Source organism: Perca fluviatilis, chromosome 6 (genome assembly GCF_010015445.1).
Source record: "Perca fluviatilis chromosome 6, GENO_Pfluv_1.0, whole genome shotgun sequence".
Taxonomy (NCBI): domain Eukaryota; kingdom Metazoa; phylum Chordata; class Actinopteri; order Perciformes; family Percidae; genus Perca; species Perca fluviatilis.
The window spans coordinates 18,573,745-18,587,715 of NC_053117.1; the positions used below are offsets into that span (position 1 = coordinate 18,573,745).

At 40.0% G+C, this 13,971-nt stretch overlaps 2 protein-coding genes across 2 annotated transcripts in view; one reads left to right on the plus strand and one right to left on the minus strand.

Moving 5' to 3' along the window:
* The window catches only part of LOC120560137 (apoptosis-inducing factor 3), a 97,434-nt gene that overhangs the window by 61,236 nt on the left and 22,227 nt on the right, over positions 1-13,971 (minus strand). The window lies entirely within an intron of this gene.
* si:dkey-98f17.5 (uncharacterized protein LOC569123 homolog) lies at positions 1,244-13,971 on the plus strand. The gene is made up of 12 exons (XM_039802331.1): positions 1,244-1,392; positions 2,646-2,757; positions 4,340-4,433; positions 5,233-5,287; positions 8,444-8,584; positions 8,673-8,833; positions 8,935-9,033; positions 9,695-9,840; positions 10,227-10,398; positions 10,543-10,655; positions 11,501-11,588; positions 12,707-13,971. The coding sequence occupies exons 1-12, from the start codon at positions 1,281-1,283 to the stop codon at positions 12,758-12,760; spliced, it is 1,347 nt and encodes a 448-aa protein (XP_039658265.1). The 5' UTR covers positions 1,244-1,280; the 3' UTR covers positions 12,761-13,971.

Genomic DNA, 13,971 nt, shown 5'->3' on the forward strand with positions numbered 1-13,971 from the left:
GCTCTCTTCTGCTCTCTGTTGCTGCTGCTACCTGCAGTTAGACGAGTGCTTAGGGCCGTCTACAAATTACTACACCGAAAAGAGATACAACAAAAATATTTATTAATTTAATGATAAAATAAGGTAATGTCTCCAAACTTACCTCAATTATTACTTGTCTCCTGCTAGTTATACTACAGCACTTAATTTTTTTTTTTTAAAGTAAGTGCTGTAGTATAACTTTAAATGTTCTTCATCTCTGCATGGCTTCTTGATTATAAAAGACTTTTGATAAGTTTTAGAAAGGGAGCAAGGAGTTTCTGTTTGCAAAGTAATTGTTATATGTTTTATAATGTTGTTTCACTTCTGCAACGTTATTTTAGTGTCCTTTATGTAAGTCCATGTGGGCTGGGCACTTGTATGTTCACACCACAAATAAATAATATAAACAACTTTCCAAAATCATGTGTCAAGAACAATATTAGTTTTGGTGTTGGGTGGACTTTCTCTTTAATCTAACCCTTACTCCTTCATTTGTTGCTGACCAAAAATCATCTTAATAAAGCGTTGATGTTAAAAGTGGGCAGCTGAAGCTATACAATAGCATGAAATTATATAATAAATAATTATGCACACAGAGTTGATATTGATAAGCAAGTAGAATCCTGGTTTTCTGTGTGCAACATGGTGTAAAAGCAGTGATGGAAAGTAAGTACATTACTAAAATAGTGCACTTAAGTAGGCTACAGTTCTGATGTACTTGTAGCCTACTTTACTTGGGTATTTCCATATTTAGTTACTTTATACTTCTAACCCTCTACATTTCAGAGGAAAATGTTTACTCCACGTTTAGCCTACTCCATGACCAAGACAAGTAAAAAAAGACAAGAAATGAGTACTGTGCTACAATAGTAGGCCTAGTGCACAAAATACACTCAGTACTACACTGCAGTAGGCTACACCATTTTTTGGTAGCCTATACGATACCTGACAACTAGTTGGGCCCCTGAGGGCCGGGGGCTGGACATTTGCCTGCTTTGCCTTATTGGTAATCCAGTCAGCAATTTTCGAGGCAGGTCCAAGGGTTAAGTTCAATTCCTTAAAAAGCAGTCATGTTGCCTGTTCAGTGAATCTGTCCCATGGATGTATTTCAAGACCTGTCTGGTCTGTCCTCGATGTCCTGTCAGTGGTTGACCGCAGGAGGGCGCTTTATCCGCACAAGACAGTCCTTGTGCAACACTGAAACTCTTCCCCTGGTGGTTTAGAAAACAACAGAGAGGCGGCTGGTGGCTGTGTTCATAATGTCGGGCAGAAAGCCCCGGTCTGTGGCAAACCCTCTGGAGTCTGCGATCACCACACCGAGTGAGAGGATACTGAAAGAATGCCACAGTTTATATGTCGACAGCAAAAACGGTAAATAATCAATAACGTGGATGAATATGAGTCAACGTTGTAGCGAAGTTTGGACCGTATGCAGATCCAAGCACGCATAGTTGTGATGTTATGTAACTTTAGTTAGTGGTTGGTGGGGCTGAAATTTGAAGTTTAAACGCTGCTCGGTTGGTGTGTATAGTAGGTGTCGGTGTGCAGCAGCTGTCTGTCAGTGTCAAACATGACATTGAACACTGGTGTGGCTCCTCTGCAGCTCCGAAGGGCAGCGCGTATTTGTATTTGTAATGACTTGATTTAAAGACGAGGTAGAGGGCTTAAACAAAGCCCCCCTGTAATATACTGTATAATAAGGTGTTCAGCCCAGGCCCTGGGGGTGCGCTTGGTTTTATGGTCCTGGTAAATATTTGGAGAACTCTGTTGTCCTCAACAATGATCCTGTTACAATGAGTAACAGTTAGCTTAGTTCACCATGTCCTGTCCTCAGACTTTGGTCTTATAGCAGGTCAATGAGTTATCTCACTACAGCATGTGCCCTGTCCATAGGTCCTGTCTGAGTTATTTAGTACCCAGTAGTAAACTCTGGTATAACAGAGGAGGCAGAAACAGGAACGGGCCTCTCTGATGAGAAGTATCTAACAATGAATTGTCCTAGTTGAGGCTGGAACCAGAGAATATCAGACATTTTTTCACTCTTTTTGCTTAAAGAATTATTTAAAGTAATACATCATTAAAATAGTCTGTCGTTTGACTAATCGATTAATTGTTTTAGCACTAATTAGTTTGTAGGAAACACTTATTTTATACCCATGTAAGTACTTGTATTCATGACTAGAAATTGTATTTCTCATATTACATTTTAGGCTTACCTGTAGACAAATAAATACACATAACATGCCCTGTCCTGACTAGAAAACTTTCAGGGTTATATGAGCAATTCATTGGATTTGTTTTCCCTGTAAATATTACATCTTTCTTTCAAGGAAACCTCTTATTTCTTAAATAAAGTTTTACCACAAGGTTATTGATGAGAGCAATGCTTTCTATTTCAGGACCACTCATTAACACACACATTTACACACATTGCATTGTGATGATCCAACTGTAATTGCTGCATTCCCTGCTTACTGTGTGTGTGTGTGTGTGTGTGTGTGTGTGTGTGTGTGTGTGTGTGTGTGTGTGTGTGTGTGTGTGTGTGTGTGTGTGTGTGTGTGTGTGTGTGTGTGTGTGTGTGTGTGTGTGTGTGTGTGTGTGTGTGTGTGTGTGGGTGTTTTCAGGCCTGGTGAAGATTGCCAGCAGCCTCGGAGTCCGTCTCCTGCCTCCCAGAAAGAAGATCATTGTGATGATAATGGGGAACCACTCAGCAGGGAAAAGCTCCTTCATTAACTGGTAACACATATTATAGTTGATGGGATCTACAGTACCATTTGGCTTCACATGCTCTGCTCCATGTGTAAATAAAGAGTTTGATAACGAGTGACACAGAAATATCATCTTCTCACATGACTCAGTGGTTTGGATGCTGTATTGCAGTTTAGACACAGGAAATGTGGATTTGTTAGATTTACAAAGTTGACAGGGGAAAACAATCTAGTCTAGTTTGTTTGCCAGTTGAGTGTTTTGACAAAAGCTACTTGCAGAATTAGGCTACAGAAAACAAAAAGGGGAGAAAATAGTTAAAAGTTTTACCATTTTGAGCTACTCTGATTGAACATGGGCATTAAGAAGTAGGCAGTATGATTGAAAATCCTCTATCACATAATTTGATGTCTCTAGAACCTTATATATTGTGATATTGATATTCAACATTTGCCACAATAGTCTAATACAACCTAAGAAATATTGTGATAGGGACCACTATAGTTACGTTATTAACAACACATTAGCAAAATATCTATGGTATGCAGTAGTTAGGGGTGCACTATTATTTTTATTGTCAGAGAATATTGAAAAATGTCCATCACAAGTTCTTAGAGCTCAAGGGAAATAGAAATAGCTTTTTTAGTTGGATAAATAAAACTTCTAAAACCTAAAGTTATTCCGTTTATGTAGAAAAACAAATTAAACAACTAATCACTTACCAGATTCTTGCTAATTAAATTTACCCTCTAAATGATTAATTGACTAATTGTTTTGGCTATACTTTTGGTAAAATATTGTTATATCGCACAGCCCTACTGTAGTGTCTGTTTGAGGGGTTGAAAAACTCTTAGCTATATTTGAAATGTTCCTCTCAGCTAATTCAGGAATGTGTTTTGAAATGCCTCCGTAAGGAGCACAGCTGTCAATCATGCTAATTGTTGCTGACCTCACATATTTTATATATTTATAATTTTTGTGTGGGGGGTGTGGTGATGTGCTGTGTTTAAGGCTGAGAGTCAACAGAAATGGAAATATTAGACAAATTAGTACTCATTGATATGCTATTATTTTATTTCCAGTGCTGCTGTTAAATTGGTTGAATCAGTATTTTTTTTTTTGTATGGCAGCACTTGTTGGTTAGGGAAATAATTGGGACTCTTTCTGACAGGAAGCACTACTTTACAGTTTTTATGATTAATATCTGTAATATTTGCATAGTACTTTGTGTACTGAAGAGCAATAATGGATAATTCAACTTTTTTTGGGGGCATTTCCGCCTTTAATGGACAGCACAGCTAGGTGAGAAAGGGGAGAGATAGGGGGAAGACATGCAGGAAATTGTCACAGGTCGGACTCGAACCCTGGACCTCTGCGTCGAGGCATAAACCTCTATGTGCAACTGCTGTACCAACTGAACCAACCCGGCCACATTTCTCACTATTTTCTGACATTTAATGCTAAACTATTAATGATTAGTTGTGAAATTATAATTGTTAAGGTAGTTGCAGACCTGCCAATGTAGGAATAAGGGGTCGGTGCTTTAGATCTTGTGCACTTCTAAATGCAACATCGTTTTTGATGCATTTGATGCCTCTTGCTGTCATTTAAGGTATGCTGAGGAGCACATACAGAAAACAGGTGTCGCCATTGAAACGCAGGGGTTTACATTCATCACAAGTGGTCGCAAAAAAGAGTCATTGACGGTAAGAACGGCATGAAGACGGGCAACATACAGAAGAACTTATTGTGCATAAGATCTAATGAAAAGCCCTCTAACAAAAGTACCAGCTAATGCTTGAAAAGAGAGACATTATAAATACAACCAGCTTTGTGCTGCACACTTCATTTGAATGCTTTTATAATTTATTTCCAGGTCCTATCAATGTTTGTTAATTAACAGTATTTCATATTCAGATGGTACTTCTCAGTTTTGTGGATGAGGGATTTTTATGAATTTCTAACTTCAGTAATGGGAACTGAAGCTGCAGCCCGTCATAAAGGTTGATGAGGCGATGCGTTCGATGTCAGCTTGCATGGGGAGGCACTCCCTCAGTCAGTGGTGATTTCTAATTCTGTATGCTGCTCCAATGAGGGGCTTTGTTGATTAGACACACACACACACACACACACACACACACACACACACACACACACACACACACACACACACACGAGAGAGGACGCCTCTTTGCAGCATATAAACAGGCTTTGGAGACACCTGTCTCTCCGTTTTCTCTATTCTTTTGCCTCTCTGTTCATATCCTGCTGTGGTGATGAAGATGAATAATGTATTTGCAGTGCAGGACTGCAGAGTGGAAGGATTATCTCCTTTATACAGGAAAAGCCTAAAGTGAGCGCACTGAGCTGCACCAGTGGAAGACTGAGTGTGAAATACCAAGAAGAGAGAGGACTCTGTTGTAGTGGGGTGGGAGCTCAGACGGACTGCAGATCAATATTTGTCTCCTCAGGTTATTTCTCACAGTGTCTTTTTAACTCTCACAGGGGAATGCAACGCTACATCTCTACCCTCACTTTCGACCACTCCTTGAGTTCAAAGGTAAGCCTTTTCTTCTTATACTAGCATCTGTAACTAATAATGGGTTTCTGAAAATTACACTGTTAAAAGTATTTGCAATGGTTCTTCTGATAATGTAGTGACTGAAATCCATTTTTATGTTCCTAAATTAACCAGAATGTATACATGTTGCTCTGTTTCTAATAAGATGCATCACATATCTCACACAATAGAACAGTTAAGTACATGTTTAATGTAATCCATGCGAGGATAATCACTTAAATCTAGTGGGGTTGCATCTCCCTGCTTCTGATACTGAAACAAGCATAAAGTATGCCTTCCTTTTGTGTGATGAGAAGATTAGCACTGCAGTCTTAGTGCACAACACGTGCTCATTAACTTGTCCATAATGCTGAAAACATTTTATCATCCCTTTTGTAGTGTGTGCAATGGAGAAAATGCATGTGATTGTGTGTTTTTTTAATTATTTTTTTCCTGCTCTGGCATCATGATGGAAAACATCAAAGAGAGCATAAAGTGTTCAAATTTGCTAGAACAGCAGGAAGAAGCAGCATAAGGAATAGTGAGCAGGAGATGAATGTAATCATAAGCTGCAGCCAGAGATTTGCTCCTTTGAGGTTTAAGATAGTGCTCTGCTGTGTGGCCCATTAATATTTCCTACCAGGAACTGTTAAAGTTAATCTAAGCGTACGTTACAGACTCAGCTCAAGTTCAGAAGTTATGAGTTCTGCTATTTTAGATAAAGCAATTTAAATATACATTTCATCTATAGCATTGACTGAAATTCTGGCTGTTAAGTCCTGTGTGTTGCTCATGAAATGTAACCATGAGTTGTTGTTTATATGTTTCTGGCTATCACACGTTAGTCTTTTGTAATTTGAGTTTAGGTGCTTCACCTTGATGAGTCAACGCGGAGTCATCTCTTTGACTTATTAAGTTTTCTTTTTTCAGACCACACTCCTGTCATTACATTTGTGCCATTTGTTTTTGTGATATGGCAGTCGAGATTGCTCTGACATTGAAGAAAGAGACGTAGTTAGCGGGATATTGTTGTAAGGTAATTGGTCTTGGCTCTGTGTGCGACAGCAGTATTCTGAAGCCTCTGGATGTTGAGGTGGTCGTGCAGAAAGTCTGGGTGTGCCTTCTTGGGGGGGGAAGGGGGTTAATGTATGTGCGTGCGTTTGACAGTGAGTGTGTAGTGTAGAGAGTGAGGGTTCACTGGGTGCGGACCAGAGCGCTCACGGTATGGCTTGTGAGTCACACGCCCCATCGACAGCAGTGCAGTGGAGTCAGGAGGAGCTGCTGAGAAATGTCACAGCCATTCGAGACGGCACAGCCCAGCAGCAGCAGCAGCAGCTCCACTCTGCAGGCCCTGAGCAACACCAACCATCTGCTGCTGGAATACAAGCAGGCTTTTTATTTGAACTTCAACGCCACCTCTGGAAATGCACTATAACAGGCGTTTGTTTACCTGTCACATGGACTGAGGATGACTCATCAGAAAAGCACCATATATCCTTATGTGGGAGTAGCTGCTGATTATACAGTTTGGTCTCCTTTGGGATATGCCTGGAGATACTTCTTAATATTGTTTTAGACTTACATAAAGGATGTAAATCTGTCTTTTTGTCTTTATCTTATCAACCTGTTGTCAAGAGTTTAGACTACATGCTGCATGGGAATCCACAAATGACTCTATATTGTTAGACAACAAAGATTTTTGGCCGTGTTGTTTACTCATTTCCTTTAGATATATTTGCTCTGCATCTGCTTTGACCTGTTTAGTCCAACAAGATCTCTTTTAGACTAGGTCGATGCAGCATTATTGCAGCCTTTGCCCTTTTCATCGTGCACAGGACCTCCAGTGTAGCCTTCTCACTTACAGTCACGGAACTTAGCACCCATCGACGAGTATTGCTCTTGTTTCCTTTTCACCTTTCAGGAGACTCCGAGGACTTTCTTCAACTGTGTGGATGAATATGTCTGTATTGAGGCTATTTAATTTACTTAGTTTTTAATTGACTTTTTAGTAATGCGAAGATGCATGCATGCATGTGTAAGGGAAGTATAGACCTTATGGAGATCTGACATGAAGCTGCTTGATAACATCTGCATATATATGATCTTTTTCCTACGAGAGCAACAGTCATCCTGTCACCTTGGGCGTGACAATAATGGCTTGTTATTGCAAGACTGTAGGAATACACTTCTAAGACATGTCATAGGAGGCAGATGTATTGATACTGTGACCATGCTGATGTAAGAGAAACATAAGGGAATGCTAATGTGCCTCAGCAGTAGCGGCCCTGCTCACTGCAGCACAAGGATGGGATTTGTACTGGCTGTTAACACCTGCCTCTTCCTATGAAACAGCCTCAGTGTCATCCCAGGCCTGTGTGTTGTGTGTTGTGTGTTGTGTGTTGTGTGTGTGTGTGTGTGTGTGTGTGTGTGTGTGTGTGTGTGTGTGTGTGTGTGTGTGTGTGTGTGTGTGTGGAGGATGGGATGGTGCGTGTTGGTGAGTGGGGTTATTTTGTCAATAGTCTCCAAATAGTGATCCTGTTCTGGTGCTTAGAGTCGGGGTTTGAGGGGGACTCGTGTGTGGTGGTTGTGGTGAAGTATTGAAACCCTCACAGCGCGTTGCCTCACAGTCGTTCTTCACTGGCTAGCTTTATGTCCCACGTCCCCACGCTAAAGCTGCCAGTTGAAGAGCTGTTGTGTGTAACCATGACAACAGACCGCTCCGCAGAGGGGACGGTGAGAAAAACTGACACCTAACAAACGTGAAAAAAAAAAAAGAGAGAAGAAGACATTTTTATCTGTGAGGGTGTGGCCGCTGTTTTAATTTAACCAGAATGTGTTAATGCTTTCTGTCAAATGTGTTAATGCATGTGTGCAGCCCACATACATCTTTATCCAGGTCATCCTGAACATTTTTGCAATTCAATCACAATTTATGCAAACCTGCAAGCACAAAAAGTTAACTGTGTTCTTGATCTTTAATGTCACTGGCCTCCCTCAGGTTCCCAAGTATTGACCGCACTGCGGCTTCCACTAGCACATAATAATATACTCATTAGGGGTGACCATTTCCTGCAGGGGACTCAAAACCGTCTTTGTTACTATTCATTTATCCTGAAAGATGCACCTATACACACACACAGCGTTTGTATATTCCAGGTCTTATGGACTATCTGTCTGCTGAGATCTCCACCTCCAAGCAGAAGAAGTTCAGTCTGGTGACATTTGTGGACACACCGGGTTTGGTGGACGGGGACATGGTCTACCCTTTTGATGTCAACAGCGCCATCACCTGGTTGGGTATGTCTTTGCAGCTTAAAGTGTTACTGTCAACGCTAAAGCTGTTGTGTTTCTTTCTGATGGATGTTTGTTTGTTTATTTTGTGCAGGAGAACAGGCCGACTTGGTATTTGTGTTCTTCGACCCGATGGGCCAGGCGCTCTGCAAACGCACACTCAACATCGTGGAGAAGCTGAGTGAGAAATGCGGAGACAAACTGTTGTTCTACCTCAGCAAGGCAGATGAAGCTGGCAAGGAAACAGACAGACAGGTAAGTTCACTTAATAAGTGGTTTCAATTGCAATATATTTGTAGCCAAGAAAAAGTCAAGTTAATTATAAAAATATCACTTATATTTGTTTATTGCTGCAGAGGGTGATGATGCAGATAGTCCAGGAGCTGTGTCGCCGTCCAGGTCTCAACAAATGTGGTTTTGAGATGCCTACAATATACATCCCCAACCCACAGAGGGTAAGGCTGTTTGCTTGCTGTATGTTACATTGATGACACATTGGTGCGTTATTAAAAATAAAATTGAAGTCAAAATCATCCTATATCCTAAAATCCTATATCACGCAGTCCCCTCAGCAGATTGGAGCTGATTCTGGTGTTTTCCTTTAACATATCAAGGCTGATCTTGGGTCTAGATTTAAAGCTCTCTGCTACCTTGGGGGTTTAACAGCCATTGATCCTTAAATGTAAATTCTCTACTCCAGGTTTCCTGGTGGCTCTTGAAGGCTGAAACAGGATGATTCATTTTGCAGTATGATGACTGAGAGAGTTGTCCATGGAGCGGAGGGAGGAGGAGGGGGCAAGGGTTGTAAACCATGGCCCTTTATAAGCCACCTTTGAAAAAGGCAGCCCCAGTCCTGAGTTATTGCTGCGCCATCTTGTGATCCACAATCACAGAGCTGTACTCCACATGGTAGATTTGTGGACACCTCCCGACCTCCAATTTATTTTTGCTGAGTAAGCGTAGCTTCACTTCCTGCTAAGTGCACATGGCTTGTCAGTCAAAATACCCTCAGGATTTGTTGTCCAGACCTTCCCTCTTTGAAATGCACAGCTGTACTGTACATGTGTGTACAATTATTCAAAAATCGATGCGCTTATGAGCCTTTGTCTTGTTTAGCCGAGTCGCTGTGTGAACCAGATCGATGGGGTGTGTCAGACCATCGAGAAGACCATCAACCAGGCCGTTCAGAAGACTTTGGATCAGCTGGAGAAAGACTGTGACCTTATTTGTTCCACCATCAGCAGCAGACTAGAGCAGGACAGGTTTGACCTCTCAACCTACAGCATAGCATGTCAAGTCGACTTCATTGTCAATTCTGCAATATGTGCCAGACATACAGAGCAAGTGAAAATACGTTTCTCTCCGACCCATGGTGCAATAAGGACACGTACAACAAGTATAATATAAAATATATATACAATTTTTTTTTTAAATAAGTAATATGTACAATACAGTAATACATTCTAAATAGTGCAAATGTAAGGCAGAACCAAACAGTATAGAAAACATAAAGCATGTGTTACTGTGTTTGAATTACCCCCTTATTAAACCATATCAGGTGTATACGGAGGAGATAAGAGTCACCTGATAATATTCTCTGCAGTAGAAAATGTGATATTGAAACCAGATTTCCTCCGTGTGCATGCAGGGCTGATGTGACTCACAACAAAAGCGTCCGTCTTCACTCGTTCTTGTGTGGCGCTCTGGGTATTTTCCTTCCCGCCCTCTTCATCCTCAGTTTCATTTTGAACACCTTCTCTAAAGAGCAGCTGGAAGAACTGTTGGGTGAAGGACTGGCTCGGACCCTCTCCATCTTTACAGTAAGTCCTGACAGTCACGCAGGTGATATTTGTAGAAATAACAAATAGCATTGCAATGAAATATAATCATCTCATTCAATATTTTGAAAAACAAATTTGAAGTGTGCCTGATTTTCTGAGTGTCTCTCGACGTTTGTCTCACAGGGAATAGTGATGTATTCATGGGACTGGATACCAGAAGATGGACAAGTAGTGTTTGTCATCTTTTTTGGAGCTTTTTGCTACCTCCTGCTTTTCCTAGCAAAGTATTTTGCAGGGTGAGTGTTACGAATATGCAATACAAATATACACGCGCAGAGCTGAAACAAATAATTTAATTATCAATTAGTCGATCAACAGAAAATGAATCCGCAACTATTTTGATAATTAATTATTTAAGTAATTTCTTCCACAAAAAAAAGAGCCAAAAATGAATTGTTTCCTGTATTTCTTTTAGAACAAGTGATCTAAATAACTATAAACTAAATAACTTGTAAATTGCAGCCCTAAAGATTTGCACACATGCACCACACATTGTCCATATGGGAACCAGGGTAATTTAAATGAAACCCTAAACATAAATAACCTTAACCCTCAGAGAAATGTCTAAATAAGTTTTTCTTCGATTTTGTCAAGGAGCTTTTGTGTTTTATATTAAGGTAGATTCACATCACTCTCTGTCTCTCACACACACACACACACACACACACACACGCACACACACACACACACACACACACACACACACATATGAAAACCAGTAGTGTGCACCTATAGCCCAGCTCTGAGATGGTGTTTAGGAGCGGTTGGTATTTAACTACCTTGGTGTAGAAAGCCTCCTCCATGCTGGAATCAAAGCTGCAGCCTACCTCCAAAATATGCACCTCCCTGGACTCGTCATTGATAATAACTACATCTGGTGTATTAGCAACCAGATGTAAGAAAGTACTAAGATTACTACTGCAATGCTGGAACATGGATGGTTTTACCTGAGAATGTTTGTATATTCTCACACACACACACACACACACACACACACACACACACACACACACACACACACACACTTAAGTGATTATTGAAATTCTGAGTGAACATTGTGGTGATTGTTTTTCATTCTTAGCCGAGGGAATAAGACTCTGACAAAGAAGGAGAAGAGGACGATGGCAGAGTACAGTGATTATATCCAGGATATCGTCAAAACTAAGAAGGTTAGTTTATTCCACTTTGTGCCATTATGCATTATGTCTAGTACAAAAGTTAAAGCTGCAGTAGTCTATATCCTCAACGTTCCACTTCCGGGATTGCTCCAGTGCTGCAGGAAATTCCGCAAGATGCATGTCTTTTCGACGATGTCAGTTACCTTCCGCTTTCTTTGTGTTGGAATTTATGAGGTCTATGGTTAACTGCTCCTCAGATCTCTGCAGGGTAAATCCAGACAGCTAGCTAGACTATCTGTCCAATCTGAGTTTTCTGTTGCACGACTAAAACAGCTTTTGAACATACACATGTTCCACCAAAACAAGTTCCTTTCCGAGGCTATTTTGCAGTGGTTTAGCGCCGCCCATGACGATTCTGATTGTTATTTAGTTGACAACTAATCGTCGTTGCAGCTCTCTATCAGTTAAAAAGTAATTACAAAGGGTAACGCTGGCTTACAAGCTCGATTTGTGTTGCGATTTTCATTTATTGCGATTCTAGAAGTATTGTGATTTTCTTTTCCTTCAACAAAAACAGAAGTTGAATAATACACTTGTAGAAACAATATATCATGAGACATTTCTAAAAACAAACAGTATTCTAAGAAAAATGCACATCACATGTCAGTCTGACATTTATTTCATTTGTAACAAAAGAACATAACACGTATTTTCAGCATTTTCTGCTTTCGGTCTGTTTTGCTGGAAACTGATATGATGTAGTCGCTAGTCAGCGGTACCGTATAAACAGAATATTTAGGTGAATCATTGGTAAAATAAATAAATAAAAATATTGATTCTAGTGAAAAGAATCCATTTTAAAAATTGTTGCAAAAAAAAATTGCACAGTTTGGACATAAATTGGATTCCCCCCACCCCAGCTCTAATAGGAAGGCGACTTGAATCCAGCGCAAGAATGGCAGACTCGTTAGTAATATAAAACCGCTATGTAGAGTGATCATTACAGAATGTAAATATATTGAATGGCTATTGCAAAAAAGCAGACCATATCCAGTCCCAAAATGTCATAAATATCTAAATGATTATAACTTCAATGCAGGTTTAAATTAACTAACTAAATTTCATTTGTCAAAATTTATGAATCTCACACAGTCAATTTTAATCCACAGGGGAAATTGTATGAATGGTACCTCCAGCAGTGTGCAGCAGAATATGACCTCTGAGCCTGGGTAAGCTGAAGACACGTACACGTACTGTATGTCGGTGTATTGCTACAAGATTTTGTGAAAAGCGGATCATCTGCCATGGGGCATCATTTAGTGTTTATGGTGGAATCAGTGGGACTTGTGATCATCCACCAAATGGTCAGGTTTTTCTCTTCTCAGTCGAGCAGGTGTAACCTCTAAATGCAGCAGATATCACTGCCAATATTTATCATCTCAAGAGCTTCGATTAAAGAGGAAGTGCCTTTATTAGTCAGTACAGGAGAAACTTATTTCATAATGTGAATAGATTTTTTTTCAGTTTTTGTAGTAAGTATAGGTTGATGCCAGATACAAAGTGTTTACAAACTTTTTCTTAATTTCTTCATAAGTAACTTGCAGCTGCTTTCTGCCAGCAAAAGGTTTTATAATGTCCTCTGTAAAGCCCGTTCTCATATAGTCAAGGTCCTTGAATCTAACAGCACCGTCCTGAAGTCTGTCATGTTGTCTTTATACGGTACCAGAATGTCCTACACTTGTGTTTGACTGTTAGCAATACAATAACCAATGCTGTGTGATGACACTTGGGCATTATGTTCAGACATTTTATAAACTACTTTCATACCAATAAGACTGCAAGCTCCTTTCTGCCTACAAAGCGTCTCTGTCCTGCTATTAGACGTTTGTTTTGTTGCGTGATTTGTACAGCCATCAGATATTTTCTTAGACAAGGCATTATTATGTGATAGTATTTATACAAACCAGTCAGACTTGTGATTTAGAAAAGTGGTGAGCAATGAAGTCTGTTACTGCACTGATGTGTATCTCTGAGTTCAACCTCATGTTGTTCAATCATGTTGTCTGTAGATCGGTGTCACTCAAATCTTTTATGACTACAACACCATGTAATGCCTTCACTCCAGTGTTTTTAAGATATATTTTAGTCTTCAAAGTGCTTTTTACCCAAATAATGTAGAAAACCCTCTATGGGCTGTTTGCAATATCATTGTGAACACTGTCAGTTTTTACTGTGTCTCTTTGTGAAACTTGTGTGTGAATTTATCTATTCTGTGTAATTTTTCCATAATGTATTTTTATTGTATGAAACCGAGGCTCAACTGACTAGAATTTTTTCAAGTAATCCCGACTCAAAGAATGAAACTTGTCATAAACCTGCAAACTATGCTCTGTCACTTCCTTGAAAATTATTAAACATTTTCTACCGACTTTTA